Source organism: Aspergillus uvarum (genome assembly GCF_003184745.1).
Source record: "Aspergillus uvarum CBS 121591 unplaced genomic scaffold BO82scaffold_25, whole genome shotgun sequence".
NCBI lineage: Eukaryota > Fungi > Ascomycota > Eurotiomycetes > Eurotiales > Aspergillaceae > Aspergillus > Aspergillus uvarum.
This window is the reverse complement of record NW_020291322.1, coordinates 290,423-307,890: the sequence shown is the minus strand read 5'-3', so window position 1 is coordinate 307,890 and position 17,468 is coordinate 290,423. Positions and strand designations below refer to the sequence as shown.

The following is a 17,468-nucleotide window of genomic DNA, read 5'->3' as shown; positions in this document are numbered from 1 at the left end:
TAAGCAGCTAACCACCTGGTCAAAGGCTATCTTATCGGTCCTGTGACTCGTCAGCCGGCGGGAACTGCTTGAGATCCACCACTTAGTCGTAACAGACTAAACTTGCTACGCAACTTATTTACGTATTTCTCCACGCTGTCAACTTACAGTACTTCCTTCTTTCCTTCAATCCCTTTCTACCTTTATCATGTTCGTTCCTCACTGAACCATGATGCTACTCATACTCAAGTCCTTCCTCACCCTTCTCGCCCTCCTCGCCACCTGCGTTCTCTTGCCTCAGCTACCCCTGGCCGTTCTCCGCCTGGTGCTCCGTGTTGTGGGATGGGCCGTGCAGAAACGAACCAGGTCTCGTCGCGAGTACATCGTTTGGCGCGTCCGCGCCGAGGAGGAGGAGCTCGCCAGAAAGAAATCTACCAAACCAGCATCCACAGAAGATGAGGATTGGGAAAAGGTCGATACCTCTTCTAGTGCCAGTTCCGGAACAGCTGGCACCAGTACCAGCGATGACTGGAATGGAATCATTGGGTTCTTCCACCCGTTCTGGTATGGCTCCTCCCTCCAAAATATGCTTCTCAAAAACTAACATCGTGTAGCAACGCCGGAGGTGGAGGCGAACGTGTCCTCTGGGAAGCCGTGAGAGCGACCCAGAAGCGCTGGCCCAAGGCCATTTGCGCCATCTACACGGGCGATCACGAGGTCAACAAGACAGCCATGCTGGAACGGGTGGCAGTAAGTCTCATCTCTGTCTGTGAGTTGCATGGAATCTGACATATCAGAACCGGTTCAACATACACCTACATGCCCCCACCGTCGTGCTGCTTTACCTGACCACCCGCAAATACGTGGTTAGCAGCATGTATCCCTACATGACTCTACTGGGCCAGTCCCTGGGCTCTCTAATCGTTGCCTACGACGCTTTCAATCTCCTCGTCCCGGACGTCTTCGTCGATACCATGGGATACGCCTTCACCTTGGCCTTTAGCAAGCTACTCTTTCCCTCCGTCCCGACTGGTGCCTATGTGCATTACCCCACCATCTCCACCGACATGCTTAGCTCTCTGGATGACCAGACTGGCACCAAGGGTATCAACGCCGGCGCTGGAAAGGGTTTCAGGGGCCAGGTTAAGCGCAGGTACTGGGTTCTGTTCGCTAACCTTTACGGCTGGGTTGGCGGCCACGTTGACGTCGTTATGTGCAATTCCTCCTGGACGTCTGCCCATGTCCGCAGCCTCTGGGGTCCTTCCCGAAAGACCAACACTTTCGACGAACCAACTGTCATTTTCCCGCCTACCGCGGTGTCTGAACTCGAATCCACTATCCACGTCGATGCCGCAACGGAAAAATCCCGGGAGCCTGTGATTCTTTACATCGCTCAGTTCCGACCGGAGAAGAACCATCCTCTGCTTCTGCGCTCTTTCGCCCGCTTCCTCCAAAATTACCGCAACAAGGCCTCTTCGGAGTCTGAGAAGGAGCCCAAGCTTATTCTCATAGGCTCCGTCCGCCACGCCTCCCCTGATGAGACTCATATCTATAACCTCCGCTTGCTCGCCCACGAACTACGCATTCGCGACAACACGACATTTCTCTGCGACGCCAGCTGGCCTACAATTCTTGAGCATCTCGCATCCGCCTCCGTTGGCGTCAATACCATGTGGAACGAACACTTCGGCATTTGCGTTGTGGAGTATCAGGCCGCGGGGCTGATCAGTGTGGTCCATGACTCCGGCGGCCCTCGGGAGGACATCGTGGTTGACCTTGGCGACGGCGCGACGGGTTTCCGGGCGAATACGGAGGACGAGTTTGCCGCTGCGTTTGAGGCCGCCCTGGCTCTTCCGGAAGAGGAGAAGGTTGCGATGCGGCTGAGAGCGCGCAAGTCTGCGCTTAGGTTCACTGAGGAGGAGTTTTCTCTTAAGTGGATCAAAGAGGTTGAGAAACTGGTGCACTTGAGAGGAAACCAAGGGTGACAGATAGCAGATAGTTCGTTGTCAGGTTACTTGCTTCCTGTATGAAGCTGGCGATGCGTGCTGCTATACGGGGGTAGGGTAAAGTAGCAGCTCAATAGTGTTTGCATCTTCATATCACATGCTGTTCGCTTGGGCCATATCTGCCGGCTCTGTAACCATACCTCGATGGCGCTTATATCTCCTCAGTGCAAATAGTTAAATGATATAAATATATATTTCATCCATCTTAGATAGAATGAGTACAGATGTAGGCCTATCACGAAAAGGGAGCTAAGCAAGTATACGGAGTAGCTGGCAACAAAAGATCCGCCGCCAAGCCCCTCTCGGCTGTGTCGTCATGCCCCGTGGGAAATCATTATCCATGCGTGCTGAGATTCTTTTATTTTTCCTGCTTCCTTTTTGTACACCACAACTCCCTCCTCCCCCTCCTCCTCTACCAATTAGCTTTATTTCCCCTTCCCTGCTTGTCCCACGGGAATTCCATTCCGCACTCCTTCGAATGTCCTCTCGTGCCATCCGCAAGCTGCAGAAGCAGCGCGAACAACAAATACAAACCGAGCAGGCGAATGACAGCTCCAGTGACGATGAGCTGGTTTCACGACCCTCAAAACCGAAACTCAACGCCTTCGACCTTCTGAACTCCTTTGGAGACGGTGACGAGGAGGAAAACGATGACGATGACCACAACGACGCCGACGAACAGTCCGAGAAAGAAGTTGAGGTGCCTGAGCCGGTGACTCAGCCCGCGCAAGAAGCGAAGGCGGATGGGGAAGAAGACGAAGAAGAAGAGCAAGAGGAAAGAGAAGCCCCCAGGACCGTGAAGCCCGCAGGCTCAGGAAAGAAGAATAAGAAAAAGAACAAGAACAAGAAAAAGAAGGCGACCGCCGCCGCCGCCAACGTCTCCACCACCACCACGACCGCCAAAGCAGGGAAACCAGCCGTGGTCACGACAGGCGAGGATGAGATCGATCGCGCGCTGAAGGCACTGGCGGTTGACCCGGAACACCCCACAGGCCGTGATACTTCGTTTGCGAAAACACCAGAGGATCTACTGGGGATCGATCCACGGAATCTCAATGCGACAAACGAGATGCGCAAGTTGTTTGGGAATGTGGTGCTGGAGAATTTCGATCAGGATGCTACTGGGTCGGGCGGGCGTCGGAGGGATCGCGGACCGGAGACGCTGGACTTGGGACAGGCCCTGACGGGCAGGTATAGCCCTGCTAGCAGGGGCCAGAGCCTGGCGGGCGTGACGCTGCGGCGCAATGTCCTTATGCAAGGCAAAGATGAATGGCCCCGGGCGCCCAGCGGAGGGCTGGGTATGGAGCTGGTCGAGAAACGCGCGGACGGCAATACACTCTACAAGATCCTCCACAATGCGGCGTACATCGATGTGCAGAGGCAGTTTGAGATCTGCGTGGAGTCGATGGATCCCCAGCGCATGATTCACCTCCTACAATACAACCCCTACCACATCTCCACTCTGCTCCAGGTATCGGAGATCGCGAAGCATCAGGGTGATCACGCCGTCTCCGCGGATCTGCTCGAGCGAGCGCTCTTCAATATCGGGCGCTCGGCCCATTCCTCTTTCGGCAACCTGCTGAAGCAGGGACGGGCGAAGCTGGAGTTCGTGCAGGAGGCCAACCGTGAACTCTGGCTCGTTGGGTGGCGGTATATTGCGAATCTGGGTATGAAGGGAACGTGGCGGACGGCGTATGAGTGGGCGAAGTTGCTTCTGAGCCTCAATGAGAGTGATCCGTACTGCATGCGCCTGTTGATCGATCACTTGGCCCTTCGTGGTCGAGAATACTCTCACTTTGTCGAGCTATGCACGCAGACTCGGCTGAGCAAGGAGTGGGAGACTCTTCCCAATATCCAGTGCTCGCTCGCCCTGGCATACCTGCGACTGAACAAACCGAAGGAGTGCCGCGAACGACTCCACCGAGCCATGTCCCGCTACCCGTGGGTATTCTGCAAGCTCGCGCAGGAATTGGACATTCAGCCCATGCCCAAGCGGATCTGGGGCAAGATGCCTCCTACCACTGCCCACGAATTGCTCACCGAACTATACATCTCTCGGGCCAAGGATCTGTGGAACACTCCGGAAGCGGTCTCCTTGATAGTGGAAGTGGCCGACACTCTGTCGGATGAAGAGGAGCCGGTTGAACCCCCGGCAATCACGCTGGACATTGCGCGCCACGTCGTGCTTTCTGATATCCCCAAGGTCACGACTTTTCTTCCGGGGCGATTCATCTCTGGCAGGATTTCGGCGTCTGACCCTCTTCCCCCGCATGAGTCGGAGGCTCATCGTCAACAATCCGATCCTGCTCCGTCTTACCTGGCACAAACTCCGGCTGCGAATCGACCGCAGTGGCTTCGGGATCTTCTCGACCAGCTAAACAACGGCGGGATCCAATTCCCCGGGTTCAACCGTGATAGCGACGCCGGCGACGAGGTGATCGGGGACGAGGACGCATCGAGCCCCGGCGGCGAGACGACCAATGCACGTGGGCCCCCTAGTGCGGACCAACAACCGCTCCTGGAGCAATGGCTTTTGGGCGACGGCATGCATGCGCTTCAGGCTTTCCTTCAGCAGTACGGTGTGGACCGGGGGAACTGGGGGGACGTCGTTGACTATTCCCCTCTGACCGAATATGTGGATGGGTTGGACTCTATTCAGCCCGAGTCGGCACGCGACAACTTATTGGCAGGTCCTATTCGCGAGGCGATGGGTGAGCTGACGGCTGTCATGCTGGAGGATGAGTTGCAGCTGCTTCGGTACGATGACGAGGAGGATGTTTGATACCCTGAGGGCTATTTGAATTTATGTGTAGGCTATCATGACTAGTATTTACGAATCGGAGAATACAGCCAGATGGTCGTGGTAGCAGCGACTATTCATCGAGTGTGAATGGAGTAGGGGTGATGCAGACAGACATCACGCTATGATGTATGTAGATCGATATCACCAAAAATATATTGATGGCAAGTCGAACAGGATTGGACCCTTGCTTGTGAGCCTATCATCGGGCAAGTGGTGTATTGAATGCCCACTTTGTCTCACCATAAGCAAGGCGCAAGATAAGACAAGCCACCGTAGACGCTCGACATCATCGCGTATGAACTGTACTTGCAGTACTCCATAGGTATAGATAAGCAGCAGGACGAGTGGGAAAACAGCCGAAGATGATGACATGCGGAGCGCGGGCTTAGTCAGACAGCTGGCTGGCCATCCGTCATCGATCGATCCCGTGAGTCAATCAATCAATCAATGAAAGGAAGGAAAAGACTTGACGTACTAATTTAGCTGCGTCCTTCGCTAGGATCTTCTGCATGTTCTTTTTTTCTCCTTCCCTTTCCCTCTCCCTTTCTTACCATTACCTGACCACCCACCGCTCAAACCCTTCAATCCCTTCAGTGGAAATTTCGACTGTGCGGTCTCATTCTTTGCCCTTGCACTTCATGCGCTCTGACCACCGAGGAACCCTACCGTAGCCGCTGTCACCGCAATTCTCTCCGACGAACCGATCCCTTATCTCTCTCTCTCTCTCTCTCTCTGTCCGCAAATTGACTGCCTGCGATTGACCCGAGACGCCCCCCCCCCCTCCCCTTTTCCCCTCTCACACGACCTCAAGCCCTCGACATGGCGACCCCGTTGTCAGGCGACAGCATCGTCCCCATGGCCGAATCCGTATCTTTGACGTCGCGCGAAGCAGCGTCGGGACTGCTTGGCTCCATTTCGCTCACCTGCTGGATTTTCCTTCTTGTATGAATGACCCTGTACCCACAGGACTGGGTGTATCTGCGTGAAGCAAGATATGCTGATTGGAGAATGTGCATAGGTTCCTCAGCTCATCGAGAATTACCGCAACGGCAACGCCGAGGCCATCTCCCTTCTCTTCCTCTTCGTCTGGTTCGTTGGCGACATCACCAACCTCATCGGCGGTGCCTGGGCTGGCCTAGTCCCCGTCATTGTCGCCATTGCCGTCTACTTCTGTATCGCGGACGGCGTCCTCATCAGCCAATGTCTGTACTATAAGGCCCGCAACTCGCGCCAAGCCGCGGCGCGCCATCGTCGGAGACGATCTTCCGTGGAAACCCCGGACACGGTCACTCCCCTGCTGGGCCGACGGTTCAGCGACGCGGTCGAGCACCATCGTCCGGCTGCGCGCCGGGCGGAGGGTTATGTGCAAGGCATTGCCTCGGGGCCGGAAGACACCCTCGCGAAGATTGTCGAGGAGAATGACGTCGGTCGCAAGGCTTGGGTTAAGAACTTCAGCAGCGTGCTGGCCATCTGCGTCATCGGCATGGCGGGCTGGACCATGGCCTGGCAGACGGGTGTCTGGAAGCCGGCCCCCAAGGAGGTGGATGGTGGAGTGGACATGGCACCGGGCGCGATGGTGCTGGGATATATTAGCGCGCTCTGCTATCTGGGGTAAGTTCATATGCATTCAGTAAACTCATGGCGTTGGCTTTTTTTCTATTGCTGTGAGGGGAAACTTGGTTGCTAACAAACAACAACAACAACAACAGTGCGCGTCTGCCGCAGATCTATAAGAACTATTGCGAAAAGTCATGCGAGGGTATGTGTCACCATGTGTCACCCCGCCGGAGGCCGGGTCCGGATTTGCTGACACTTCATACATCCAGGACTCTCACTTCTATTCTTCATTCTTTCCCTCATGGGAAATCTGACTTATGGCGCAGGGGTAAGCCCAAGTCGGGACTTATTTCCTGAAAGTCAATGGGCTGACGGTTTGCATCTACAGATTCTCTGCCACTCCACGGAGCGGAACTATATCATCACCAACGTGCCATGGCTGATTGGCTCCCTGGGCACAATGATCGAGGATGTGACGATATTCATCCAATTTCGACTCTATGCTGTCCAGGACCCTGAGGATACGCTATAATTATTTCCTTGTACATCTGATTTTGCTTTGATTAAAACTATGCGGGTGGTTTAGCGTGTCTTATTCTCTGAGCTGGCAGGTTGGGGTTGTTGTGCTTTTATTCTGTATTCGGCGGGTGTTGCGCTGGGGCGGTCGATGCTTCTGAAAAGTTTTTGCTTGTCTTTCCTTGCGACTGACTGCTTCATCTTGTATATTTACATCAAAGGCATCTTGTAATTTATGACCATTACAAGCAGGGTATAATGCGTGGGACCATCACATGCATGTTCCACTTCGACATGAAGGCGTAGCACTAGTGGCGTCTGGACTTCTGATCTACAGACTCTAAAAGGTGATCTCATTACAATCTGGCCAAACAATCCGGGGACGAGGTTTTGCTCATGGTCGCATGACAGACATTGCAGGAGAGCTGGGCACCTAAGCTCGAAACGTAGCTAGCAACAAGCATAACATGACATAGAAATCAAAACCCGAGTACGGAATCAGCCCTCCGTACCGACTATTTTTGACTAGATCCCAACGGGGCCCGGAATCCTAGCGTCATCCGGGTCCAGTACCTCTCTTGTCACGTCGAAAAGCCCATCATGCAAGCCGGAGCGCCCAGTCCCACCGGATCGCCATTGTCCGTTTGATTCGTTCTTTTAATTTTCCCATTTTGATCTTCGTGTGGTCGAGTAGTGTTAGGTACAGGAGATGCGAGGGGGCGCGAGGGAGAGAGAAGAAGATAGGAAACGAGGAAGCAAAAAGGAAATGATGGGGAATCCAGATCCAAGGAACAAAGGATTTAGGACATTTAGTCGAAGAGACCGAAGCCCATGTCCTCGTCGGACTCCTCCTTCTCTGTGGGGGATGTATTAGCCAGCGGCTCCTAGCACAATCGCGGATCGGGTGGTGGACGATGGAGAACATACCCTCCTCCTTCTTCTCCTCAGCAGCCTCGGCGGGGGCAGCGGCGCCACCGGCAGCAGCGGCGGGGGCGGCAGCGGCGGGACCACCGGAGCCAACGTTGGTCAGGAGATCCTTGATGTCCTTGCCCTCGAGAGCCTGTAGATAAGAAAACCAGTGGTGAGCGTCTGATTCTGATATAGAGATAGATCGATCGAAGTCGGTGCGATTGGTGGTGGAGAGAATTGCGTAGGTTGCGGCAGTGGTTGTAGAAAGAGGAATGCACGGATCAATTAGGTGTATTTACCTTGGCGAAGATGGAAGACCAGATGGGCTCGATCTCGGGAACCTTGGCGGCAGAGATGAGGGTCTGGAGCTTGTCGGCCTGCATGAAGATGGAACGAAATTCCTAGTCAGCTTTGATTGTTCCCCTGTGCCTTGGAAAAAAAAAAAAACCATGCGCGAAATATCCGGATTTCCCTCCCCTTCCCCAGTCGAGTTTGAGCCGTGTCGCAGTTTTGTGTGAAGATTGTGTGAAAATTTCCCGTCGTTGTGTCGATAACCTTCAATTTTCCTTCTCTTGACTTCTCCGCGACCTCGTACGTCGGTTTGTCGCCTTTCCAATTTCCCAGCGCCGTTTCCATGCGACCAAGGGGGAGGGTCCGTCCAGATACCCAGCACAATCATAACCAAATCAACTGTCAATCAAGGACAATGGGGATACGTACGGTGACCTCGACGCCGTCATCGGCGAGGATGAGGGCCGCGTAGGAGCAAGCGAGCTCAGCAGTAGACATGATGGTCGACGGGAGGTTGGACTGGACTGGAGTCTCGAGAGGGATGGGGATTAGGGAAGAGGAAAAAGGACGAAGGGGACTTTTTTGTAACTGGCCTGGTCGAGAAGGGGAGTCGGACTGTGAGTGACTAACGCTTCACCCACTACGGAAGTGGAAGTTGTGTGTTTCCGCCGCGTCAAAGCCCTCGCTTAGGGCTGCTCTCATTCGGGCTTAGTCCCTCCCTCCCCCCCCCCAGCACCCGTGACTTCCACCCTAGTCCCGATAAGGACATGCCGCTCGGCGATGCCATCATCATCTAATCTACTTACTTATGTACTTACTCCGTTCACCACCTCATCTGATGCTGCCGGGCCTTTATTCCAGACCAAAGCTGAACTTGCCTTGATCGCGCCCTTGGCTCTCACACTCTCTCGGCCATTTGATTTTATACAGACTTTCAGATTCTCTCATCTACACCTCATCTCCTTCCCTCCCTCCCTCCCTCCCTCCCTCCCTCTCCCCTCCCTCTCCCCTCCCACCCCACCTTTTATCTACACCTTCGCACATCATGGACTCCCCCGCGGTCCCCGCTCCGCTAAATCCCAAGGAGCAACCCATCCTCGAGCGCCTCCTGCGCACCCGCGATGCGCTCCTCCTCCTCAAACAAGACAAGTCGACCTACATCAAATCCCGCGACGTGCTCCCGATGTACGAAGAGGTCATTGCCGAGGTGGAGAAGCTCAATGCCGTTCGGAAGGAAGAAGACCGCCGGCTGACACATAACCGACGTTAGCACTGAGTGGGCCTGTGCATGAAGATTTGATGTGCGATGGTGTCGCTGACCTTTCTCCTTCTCTGGCTCGGATCTAGTGGATTATGTCCTCGACGATTGTTTCCAGTTGATCTCCTTGCTGTTTTTGACGGTGGGGAGAAACAATGAAGCTCCGGCGCTGTAGGTCCCTCATTGATTGATCGCCCCACTGCCCCGTCCGCCTTCATCTGACTCTTATCGCGCGTGCAGATACTCTCTTGCGACCACGGTGCAGGTATGTGGTTGTGCTGGGTTGTGGTTTGTTCCCCCGGCCACCGGTCTAACGCCCCCTACTTTAGCGACTCCTCGACCACCTCGAAGAAGCCGGCTTCTACAGCGCGAAAGACCTGAGCTCGATTACAAAGACTCTCACCAACACGAATGAGACCCTCGAGCGCTGTCGCGATGCGTACTCGCCTGCCTTGATTACGCTGTTGGAAAGTCGCCTGGAGAAGTGCCAATTGCAGCTCGAGAAGCTACAGAGTGGACTCGCCAAACTGAGTCCGGGCTTGGCATCAATCCATGAAACGCTGGTGTCGGTTCTGCGGTCAACCTCCGCCGTCAACACTCGGTCGAAGGTAGGACTTCTCAGGGGTGTCGCAGAAGCCCGCTAATCTGACCACCCAGTTCTCGGCTTCGGAGGTCAACAACCTGCGCGAGCAGTTGAAGAAAGTCCAAGCGAGCATGAAGGACGGACAGTTTGTTGATGCAGACGGTGTGCCTCTGCCTGGGGCTCAGGATGCGACTAAGACACTACTGGAACGGTGCTGGCGTTGGACGGAGATTGTTCTGGAACGGTATGTGACACTGCTCACTTGCATGTCCGAAAGCCAGTCGCTGACTCTATCGTAGGGAAGGCAAGATTGATGAGCGCTTCCAAGAACAATACGACCGGTTGATCGATATCAAAAACCAGTTAGATCGGCTTTCCGTCACACAAGCGTGGTCTCTCCGCGAGACGGACCTCTTCGGCTACCAGCGGAAACTCGATCGCATCGATGAAGCGCGGGTCAATGGGAATTTCGTCGACAATGAGGGGAACGTGGCGGATGTCCATGCGCAAAGGGTAGGCTTGATGTGAGACGAGGGTATGTGACGTGCGCTGACTGGTGGGTGGTCACAGACTTTGCTCTATCTGATTCGACGAAGCTACGGATACATCTACTCCCTGTTGATCTCATCCGAACCAGTTTCGGAGGCTTTGCTGCCGGTGTACAATCAGCTACAGACGCTGCGCAAATGCCTGCTGGAGGTGCAGGAGTCCGGGGGCGTGTCTAATTCGCGCGAGCTTTACCCATACAGCATGAAGGCGTGTATTTCCCGATGTGGCTGGCACTGTTTAAGCTAACCGTTGTGACAGTTGAACTCGATTGACAACATGCGGGTGGACGGCAAATTCTACGTGGGAACTGATATCCCCGAAGGACAGGGCAGTGTGAACGCCTTGTTGGCGGAATGCTATGATATTGTGTGGGAATTGCGGGCCGCTGTGACCGATGAGGAGAAGTCTGCATGAGGTGGAGGTGGTGATGGTGATGGTGATGGTGATGCTGTTGTACTGATTAATCTAATCGTTGTCGCTGTTTACGCCGTTGCTATTACTTATGTGTAGTTATTAACTAATGGCGGGGCAGGCTCACTTCACTGCTGATTGACTTAATGGGCTTTTGACCTGAGGTGTTTGGCGTACTGACGATGAGTTCAATGTTTCTATGTTTACTGACTTGAATTGAATTGAATGCTTGATTACATCATTTCCGCTCCACCCCGCTCTTCTTGTTGTTGATATGTCAGCCCCACTTCCACATAACTACTGGCTTATACAAGGACGTACTCATACTATGTAAGTCAAGTAAATAATTCCCCGACCTTCAACATCTCCTCAGACTTATCTATTCCACTTTCTCTGTCTTCTTCGTACTCTATACTCCTTGCTATACTACCACTAACAAACATGACAGAAACCCTCCGCCCCGCCTTTGTCGACCGCCCACGGCCCTTGCTCTCCTACGGGATTCCCTTCCCCGCCGCCGCCGCCCACCACGTTGACGACCTTTTCCACGCCTCCCGAGTCTACATCATCTGCTCCGGATCCCTAGCCCGCAACACCGATGCGCTGGACCGACTGGTCGCCGCAATCGGCGAGAAGAAAGTGGTCGGGAAACGGATTGGCATGCAGAGCCACACGCTGTGGTCCGAGGTCTTGGAGGTCGCGAACGCCGCGAGAGAAGTCGAGGCCGATTGCTTGATTACCCTGGGGGCTGGCAGCCTGACAGATGCAGCCAAAGTGATTGCGTTGGTGAGTCTCTCGATCGTTCTCCATACTAGCCTGACCCCTCTACAAGCCTCCAATACCCCGAGGAAAATACACATAATGTGCAGACAGGACAAACTAGCTGTCCGGTCCTATCTATATGTATCCTATGATCTAGCCAGCCGAGCCCCATCCGCCCACCATATACATCTACATCCACCACCACCACCACCACCACCGCCACAACTCAATACCTAACTAACCAGCAACAAAAAAAGGCCCTAGCCAACAACGCAACCACAATGACGGCCCTCTCCACCCTGCCAACGGGACCCTCCCAATCCGCCGACCTCCACCCGCCCTCCATCCCGATCATCTCGATCCCGACCTCCCTGTCCGCCGGGGAATACAGCTCGTTCGCGGGCGCGACGCACGACACGACGCGCCGCAAGCACAGCTTTCAGTTCCCGATCCGGGGCCCGGGGCTGGTGATCCTGGACCCGGCGCTGACGACGACGACGCCGGCGCGCGTCTGGCTGTCGACGGGCGTGCGCGCCGTCGACCACGGCGTCGAGACCTACTGCGCCGCGCGGGGCACCACCACCGAGACGGACCAACTCTCCCTGCACGCCCTGGGCCTGCTGGTGCCCGGGCTGATCCGCACGGCCCGCGACCCCGCGGACGTCGCGGCGCGCCTGGACTGCCAGCTCGGCTCGGTGGAAGCCATGGCGGCCGTGACGGCCGAGCAGGGCGCGCTGCAGTTGGGGGCGAGTCATGGGATCGGTCACCAGGTATGTTATGTTCTACCCTAGGCGTAAACGTCAACCTAGACCTCAACCGTTCCTGCTTGCTGCACTCCTCCCCCTCCTTATACCCAGGTCCTTGGTTGTGGTTGATCGGTTAGGTCGGAGCAACACCGGATGCTACTGGGAGGAAGGAGGCAAACACAAAAGCTAACGCCAGGGGCGATGTGTTTCCTCCCCCGGAACTTCGTTAGTTAGGTCCCCTCGGCGTCGGTCACGGCGAAACCTCCTGTATCCTGCTGCCCGCCGTCTGCAAGTATAATGCGGCGCACGGGGCGAATCGGGACCGGCAGGAGAAGCTGAAACAGTTCCTCGTCAAACGGGCCGAGGTGGTTGATGTCTTGCGCCGCCAAGGGAAGGAGGATCTGGACCAGGTGGACCTGGGCGATGTGCTGCATGCGGTCATCCGCGAGCTGGGCATGCCCCGCTCCCTCCGGGAGGTCGGGGTCGGCCGGGACCAGCTGGACAGCCTGGCGGAGAATAGTCTGCACGATCGGTGGTGCCAGACGAACCCCGTGCCCTTGAAGGAGAAGAGCCAGGTGTTGGAGATCTTGGAGATGGTGGTGCAGTGACGGGAGGGTACTGTACTCAACTATATCTATATATCGATAGACGGGCCTTGCGGCCAGCTATGACAGAATCCTCATCACCGGTGCTCCAATACACCCGGACACGAAAACGACATAAAAGATCTCTAGCTCAATTATAACTAGTACGTAGCTCCTTCCTACCTACGCAAAGCATCAAGCACCTGTATCGCTGTACAAAGTAACAAAAAAAAAAATAAGAACCCGGTATTTCCATAGCCCTAACATCAACTCATAATGATATCGAAGAAAAATCAGTTGAAATAGCTGCGAATCGCCGCCTGGTTATCCGGATTCACCCCGGCCAGGATCTGATCTGCGTTCAAGCCCGTCGTGGCCACCAACTGCTTCGCCGAGTTGGCCACCCGACCAGCTGTCTGGCCCTGCAGAGTCTCCGCCTCTAATGCTTGCACAATGTATCCAAATACCTTGTCGGCGTTCGACAGCACAGCCGGGTTTTGTCTGTTATCTGGTTAGCCTCTAATCACTGCACTGCTCGAACAGCGAAACTTACTGGTCAATGAGCTGGGCAAGGAAAGAATAAGCATAAGGAGCGGCCTCCTCATCGAATGTAATCGGCAAAGTGGTCAACCACGTAGCCACAACTTCCTGGGCGTTCTGGACCTTGCTCGAGTTGTAGTGCAGAATCTTGGCGATACTGGCCGACGCATTCTCCGTTGCAAACACGTGCTCTTCCGTGCGCGCCTGGTTGATTTGCGTCACCTGCAGCAGGCTAGGGATGCTGGCCGCCACAAAGTCGCTCCAGGCTGCGCCGCCCTTCTGCGCCGCAACACCCACACCGTACGCCGCAGCCTGTCGGTTAGCAGCGTTGGCATCCTGCAGACCGGCCGCCAGAGGCTGCATGATGTGATCCTTGTACTTCCAAGACTCCTGGCCGCAGAACTCCAGGACATCGTCCATAATGCACAGAGCCCATTGACGCTGGGTCGGGTCTTGGCTGGTGATGAACGCATCATAGAAAGGCATAAGCTGTTCCCAAGCAGGCAGGAATGTCGTGCCCTGGTTCTTGAAAATGGTGTGGAAGGCCTTGTTCATGTCACTAAGCAGGTTCTGGTCGTCCTCGATGGCGTACTCATAGTCCAGGTTATCATCCTCCCCGTCATCGGCGTCGGCGCGATCTTCCAAGCGAGCCTTGACACGGACCTGGTAATCCTCTAGCGTCGACTTGGACGATTCAATGAATGCCTGCATGTGCTGTTGGGTAAGGCAGTTCTGGCCAACAACTTCCACCGACTCGTAGAAGCACTGGTACATCTCAGCGAGCGTGTCCACAGTGGGCTCGGCGCTCAAGACCTCGATGATCTTCTCAGCAACCTTATTCCAAATGCCAGCGAACCCAGCAGACTGTTCACCGTGGGCCTTCTTGTAGGAGTTCAGAAGCTGAGGAATGAGCTTAGCCGACGACACCCGCACAGGATCATGGAAGAAGAATGCAAGTCCTGGAACGGCGATCTTCTCCATCGTGTCCAACACGTAGGGCTCGAAGGCACCCTCCAAGATCTGAGCGTAGATGGTGATCAGCTCAATAGCAGTGTTCTTGTCCTCCAGTGCGCTGGTCTTGATACCGATGATCTTGCCCTTGAGAGGCACCAGCTCCCAGCCCTCATCCTGATCGACTTGGTCAATCTGATCCTCGTCATCGAGCAACTGGATGTCAGCCTTGGCTGCCGCAACGCTCAGCAGAGGCGGCATCACACCCGGAAGATAGGGAACGAAGTCCTGTCCCAACACCCGGCACATGCGGCCCCAGCAGTGGAGCAAGTACTGCGATTGCGGATCATCTGCGTCGACGATGTTGGCCTGGATGTTGCCGAGCAGCTGTACCAGGTTCAGAGCATCTTGACCCATCTTTTCCTTGCCAACAGCCAGAGCAATGAGGGTGGCACACTCCATGGCCTTGGCACGGAGCAGGCGATACTCCTTGGATTGCTCTTCCTTCAGAACGTTAAACAACAATGGCATCAGGGTATCGTAGTATTGATCGAAAGCGTTCTCGGCGGAGTCGGCGATGGTAGCGATGGTAGACAGAGCCTGCTCCTGCACGTAGCGCTTAGGGCTGCGCAGCAGCTGGAGGAGGTGACGCAGAAGCTCAGCCAAGTAGGGCTCAAGGATCTTCCTCTCGGCCTCTTCGCAGAAGTTCACCAGGGCTGCCGCGGCGTGAGCCTGAACGCGAGGCTCAGTGCTGTCGAGTACGGGAATGATGTTGGTAAGCACCACAGAATGGTACTTCTCTTGCATGGTGCCAGCAAAGTCTGTGCTCATTTGACCCAAGGCATTGCAGCCAGCATACCGCACGCGCGGGTGGGGGTCTTGAAGAGCGGGGACGACCAACTGAAGAACCTGGTCAAGTTCACCAACCATTAAGTCGCGGCAACCTTCCGAGATGGCAGAAATGGCCATGAGCGCCGCATGGCGATCGCGCCAAGCAGAGGAAGACATCATACGAGGAATCCAGGCAAATGTAGCGGGCAAGATAACCTGGCCTCCGAGCTTGTTGGCCAACCGGTCCATGCACTGCTCACCGGCAACGTGGTTGAGGTCGCTCTCTTCCAGATCAAGCTGATAAGGTCAGTGTTGGTCCAAACTCTTCGCGAATCAGCGCTCAGATCAACTCACATCCTCAGAAGCGTTCCATTCTTCAGCATCATCGTCATCAATACCGATGTCGGTCATCAAGCTCAGACATTGAGTGACCATCTGCTGTGCGAACTCGGGGTTCTTCTTGCACATCGAGGGAGCATAATCGGCAAAAGTGGCCATGAGTTCCAAGGCGTTCTGACGGACTTGATCACTGAGATCCTTGTCGGCAATCACACTGATACTGAAAGTGACCAAGTTGTTGAACATGGTCTTGAACATCTTGGGGCAGATTTCGGCCAACTCAATGAGCGCCAAGAAGGCAGAAGAGAGCTCGTCACTCTCAGACGACTCCTTGAGTGGGGGCAAGATGTTGAGCAAGTCGGGCATGAGCGGGAAGAACTTAGGTTGCGACTTCTTGGAGATCGAGCGGAAGAACGAGGCGAAGGCCTCCATGGCTGCAATGCGCACCTATACCCCTGGTCAATACTCCATCCCCAAATTTTCCAGCTGAAAACATACAGAAACAACGTCATCCTTGAAGCCCTTGCTGAAGACACCAACCACGGCATCCTCGTGAGACTTTTCGATAATTCCGGGAGTGGTCGAGAAGATACGGAAAGCGGCCTCACGCAGACCAGCCTCGGGGGACTGACTAGCCTGGAAAAGAACTCCCAGCAATTCGGGCCATTGGTCGCCTGCACACCATTGTCAGCACGTAAACATGACCGTCTGCCATCAAACACTGTGCATACCGTTATCGGTGTACTGTCTGGCGATCTCAGCCACGGCATCTCCGATCTTCTTGCGGACGTCGGTGACGGACTCGCTCGTCAGGCAAGTCACCAGCTTTTGCCGGATGATCAATCTTTGTTCTCCGGTAAGGGTCGAGAAGAGCTCCTTGGCCTCGTTGGAAATAGGGTCTTTGCGGGTCTTGGTGGCCATTCTTCTGAACAGAACAGCGGAGAAGGAGCGGGTCTATGGAAGACGAACGATGAGCATTTAGAACCTATAGACCGCATGGCTGAATACACGATCTGGACGGTTGGAGACACATCCATCCCGCCCATCCGTTCGTTATATTCTTTGTTCCGGAGAGCGCAACACCTACCAAGACATCCTCCGCACCCTGAATCTGCTCCGCTAAGCCCATCAGCAGAACATCAGGGCGGTTCTGAATCCAATCATTGTTCAACTGTTCTTCCGCCTGGGTACGGACCGCATTGTCGGGGGTAGACAGGGCGCGCAACAGCTGCGAGAGAGCCGAGTGGACCTCGGGAGGGAGCAATGACATTTTAACGGACTGGGTTCAATCTAGACAGTTAACCCGCCAAAACTGCTTAGATTGAAGTATAGAAGAACGCGGGTTCAGCGCCTGAACCCGGGGGGTGTAGTGTCGGTGGGGGGTGGGTTAAGGTGGGAAGGAAGGAGGTTGTTTAGGCTCTCTGGGAAATATTGTTTTTGGTGGGGGGGGCCAGCGAAAAAAAAGTTCGTGACAGGTCGAGTGGAGGGAAGGCGGTCGGAAAGCCTTCAGCCAAAGATCGTGGACTGACAACTGATTCTGTGGGAGAATTAAAAAAGAGAAGCGCAACTCAGCATGGCAGCCGATCCAGAAAACGGCAGGCGGACACCGAGCAACGGAGGAAGAGGAAGAGAAAGAGAGGAAGAAGAGGGGGAAGTTGAAAGGGGAAGAAAGCCTTAGAGAGAGGGAGAGAGACAAGAGGTTCCGATGGGTAAAGTGAAGAAAGAGCTGAGAGAGGGGAAAAAAGAGTACAAATGGTATTGGCTGCGTATCCAATTGGCTCATTCAGCCACTATTGCAGTCGTAAAGAATGAAAAGAGCTAACAATACAGGATACAATACAGCGGACTTTCAC

At 54.8% G+C, this 17,468-nt stretch overlaps 7 protein-coding genes across 7 annotated transcripts; 5 read left to right on the top strand and 2 right to left on the bottom strand.

Annotated features, from left to right (window-relative positions):
- The first annotated feature begins 108 nt into the window (after positions 1-108).
- Positions 109-2,165, top strand: BO82DRAFT_383344 (alpha-1,2-mannosyltransferase ALG11). Its single transcript, XM_025638006.1, has 3 exons — positions 109-543; positions 594-729; positions 777-2,165. Exons 1-3 carry the CDS (start codon positions 209-211, stop codon positions 1,962-1,964), a joined length of 1,659 nt encoding a protein of 552 aa, XP_025492231.1. The 5' UTR covers positions 109-208; the 3' UTR covers positions 1,965-2,165.
- Positions 2,166-2,360: 195 nt separating this feature from the next.
- Positions 2,361-4,949, top strand: BO82DRAFT_354202 (transcriptional repressor TCF25 family protein). The gene has a single exon (XM_025635149.1). It carries the CDS (start codon positions 2,464-2,466, stop codon positions 4,765-4,767), a length of 2,304 nt encoding a protein of 767 aa, XP_025492230.1. The 5' UTR covers positions 2,361-2,463; the 3' UTR covers positions 4,768-4,949.
- A 600-nt stretch (positions 4,950-5,549) lies between these two features.
- Positions 5,550-7,114, top strand: BO82DRAFT_354201 (PQ-loop repeat-containing protein). Its single transcript, XM_025635148.1, has 5 exons — positions 5,550-5,730; positions 5,807-6,399; positions 6,498-6,547; positions 6,615-6,673; positions 6,734-7,114. Exons 1-5 carry the CDS (start codon positions 5,608-5,610, stop codon positions 6,875-6,877), a joined length of 969 nt encoding a protein of 322 aa, XP_025492229.1. The 5' UTR covers positions 5,550-5,607; the 3' UTR covers positions 6,878-7,114.
- A 480-nt stretch (positions 7,115-7,594) lies between these two features.
- On the bottom strand, positions 7,595-8,186 carry rpp1 (ribosomal protein P1). Its single transcript, XM_025635147.1, has 3 exons — positions 8,070-8,186; positions 7,789-7,921; positions 7,595-7,717 (listed from the first exon to the last, which is right to left on the bottom strand). Exons 1-3 carry the CDS (start codon positions 8,151-8,153, stop codon positions 7,671-7,673), a joined length of 264 nt encoding a protein of 87 aa, XP_025492228.1. The 5' UTR covers positions 8,154-8,186; the 3' UTR covers positions 7,595-7,670.
- Positions 8,187-9,044: 858 nt separating this feature from the next.
- BO82DRAFT_354198 (uncharacterized protein) lies at positions 9,045-11,070 on the top strand. The gene is made up of 8 exons (XM_025635146.1): positions 9,045-9,326; positions 9,409-9,490; positions 9,560-9,584; positions 9,649-9,927; positions 9,977-10,146; positions 10,202-10,415; positions 10,473-10,658; positions 10,710-11,070. The coding sequence occupies exons 1-8, from the start codon at positions 9,107-9,109 to the stop codon at positions 10,863-10,865; spliced, it is 1,332 nt and encodes a 443-aa protein (XP_025492227.1). The 5' UTR covers positions 9,045-9,106; the 3' UTR covers positions 10,866-11,070.
- Positions 11,071-11,203: 133 nt separating this feature from the next.
- BO82DRAFT_354196 (iron-containing alcohol dehydrogenase) lies at positions 11,204-13,086 on the top strand. Its single transcript, XM_025635145.1, has 3 exons — positions 11,204-11,648; positions 11,882-12,394; positions 12,601-13,086. The coding sequence occupies exons 1-3, from the start codon at positions 11,304-11,306 to the stop codon at positions 12,976-12,978; spliced, it is 1,236 nt and encodes a 411-aa protein (XP_025492226.1). The 5' UTR covers positions 11,204-11,303; the 3' UTR covers positions 12,979-13,086.
- Positions 13,087-13,143: 57 nt separating this feature from the next.
- BO82DRAFT_432132 (nuclear import receptor PSE1) lies at positions 13,144-17,289 on the bottom strand. Its single transcript, XM_025640763.1, has 6 exons — positions 16,703-17,289; positions 16,347-16,569; positions 16,114-16,289; positions 15,631-16,062; positions 13,508-15,573; positions 13,144-13,455 (listed from the first exon to the last, which is right to left on the bottom strand). Exons 1-6 carry the CDS (start codon positions 16,883-16,885, stop codon positions 13,248-13,250), a joined length of 3,288 nt encoding a protein of 1,095 aa, XP_025492225.1. The 5' UTR covers positions 16,886-17,289; the 3' UTR covers positions 13,144-13,247.
- Between the last annotated feature and the right edge of the window lie 179 nt (positions 17,290-17,468).

What these genes read in the sequence shown, in the direction of transcription:
- BO82DRAFT_354202 (XM_025635149.1), top strand. Translation starts at nt 2,464, where the DNA reads ATGTCCTCTCGTGCCATCCGCAAGCTGCAGAAGCAGCGCGAACAACAA.
- rpp1 (XM_025635147.1), bottom strand. Translation starts at nt 8,153, where the DNA reads ATGCAGGCCGACAAGCTCCAGACCCTCATCTCTGCCGCCAAGGTTCCC. An exon ending in GGTCTTCCATCTTCGCCAAG is followed by an intron (nt 7,922 to 8,069) that starts GTAAATACACCT and finishes TCTTATCTACAG; the next exon opens with GCTCTCGAGGGCAAGGACAT. An exon ending in TGAGGAGAAGAAGGAGGAGG is followed by an intron (nt 7,718 to 7,788) that starts GTATGTTCTCCA and finishes CATCCCCCACAG; the next exon opens with AGAAGGAGGAGTCCGACGAG.
- BO82DRAFT_432132 (XM_025640763.1), bottom strand. Translation starts at nt 16,885, where the DNA reads ATGTCATTGCTCCCTCCCGAGGTCCACTCGGCTCTCTCGCAGCTGTTG. An exon ending in CAGACAGTACACCGATAACG is followed by an intron (nt 16,290 to 16,346) that starts GTATGCACAGTG and finishes AATGGTGTGCAG; the next exon opens with GCGACCAATGGCCCGAATTG. An exon ending in TCAAGGATGACGTTGTTTCT is followed by an intron (nt 16,063 to 16,113) that starts GTATGTTTTCAG and finishes CCAGGGGTATAG; the next exon opens with GTGCGCATTGCAGCCATGGA.
- BO82DRAFT_354198 (XM_025635146.1), top strand. Translation starts at nt 9,107, where the DNA reads ATGGACTCCCCCGCGGTCCCCGCTCCGCTAAATCCCAAGGAGCAACCC. An exon ending in AACAATGAAGCTCCGGCGCT is followed by an intron (nt 9,491 to 9,559) that starts GTAGGTCCCTCA and finishes TCGCGCGTGCAG; the next exon opens with ATACTCTCTTGCGACCACGG. An exon ending in TTTACCCATACAGCATGAAG is followed by an intron (nt 10,659 to 10,709) that starts GCGTGTATTTCC and finishes CCGTTGTGACAG; the next exon opens with TTGAACTCGATTGACAACAT.
- BO82DRAFT_354201 (XM_025635148.1), top strand. Translation starts at nt 5,608, where the DNA reads ATGGCGACCCCGTTGTCAGGCGACAGCATCGTCCCCATGGCCGAATCC. An exon ending in CCTGCTGGATTTTCCTTCTT is followed by an intron (nt 5,731 to 5,806) that starts GTATGAATGACC and finishes GAATGTGCATAG; the next exon opens with GTTCCTCAGCTCATCGAGAA. An exon ending in TTGCGAAAAGTCATGCGAGG is followed by an intron (nt 6,548 to 6,614) that starts GTATGTGTCACC and finishes TCATACATCCAG; the next exon opens with GACTCTCACTTCTATTCTTC.
- BO82DRAFT_383344 (XM_025638006.1), top strand. Translation starts at nt 209, where the DNA reads ATGATGCTACTCATACTCAAGTCCTTCCTCACCCTTCTCGCCCTCCTC. An exon ending in GGGTTCTTCCACCCGTTCTG is followed by an intron (nt 544 to 593) that starts GTATGGCTCCTC and finishes AACATCGTGTAG; the next exon opens with CAACGCCGGAGGTGGAGGCG. An exon ending in CCATGCTGGAACGGGTGGCA is followed by an intron (nt 730 to 776) that starts GTAAGTCTCATC and finishes CTGACATATCAG; the next exon opens with AACCGGTTCAACATACACCT.
- BO82DRAFT_354196 (XM_025635145.1), top strand. Translation starts at nt 11,304, where the DNA reads ATGACAGAAACCCTCCGCCCCGCCTTTGTCGACCGCCCACGGCCCTTG. An exon ending in CAGCCAAAGTGATTGCGTTG is followed by an intron (nt 11,649 to 11,881) that starts GTGAGTCTCTCG and finishes CAACAAAAAAAG; the next exon opens with GCCCTAGCCAACAACGCAAC. An exon ending in GTCATGGGATCGGTCACCAG is followed by an intron (nt 12,395 to 12,600) that starts GTATGTTATGTT and finishes GAACTTCGTTAG; the next exon opens with TTAGGTCCCCTCGGCGTCGG.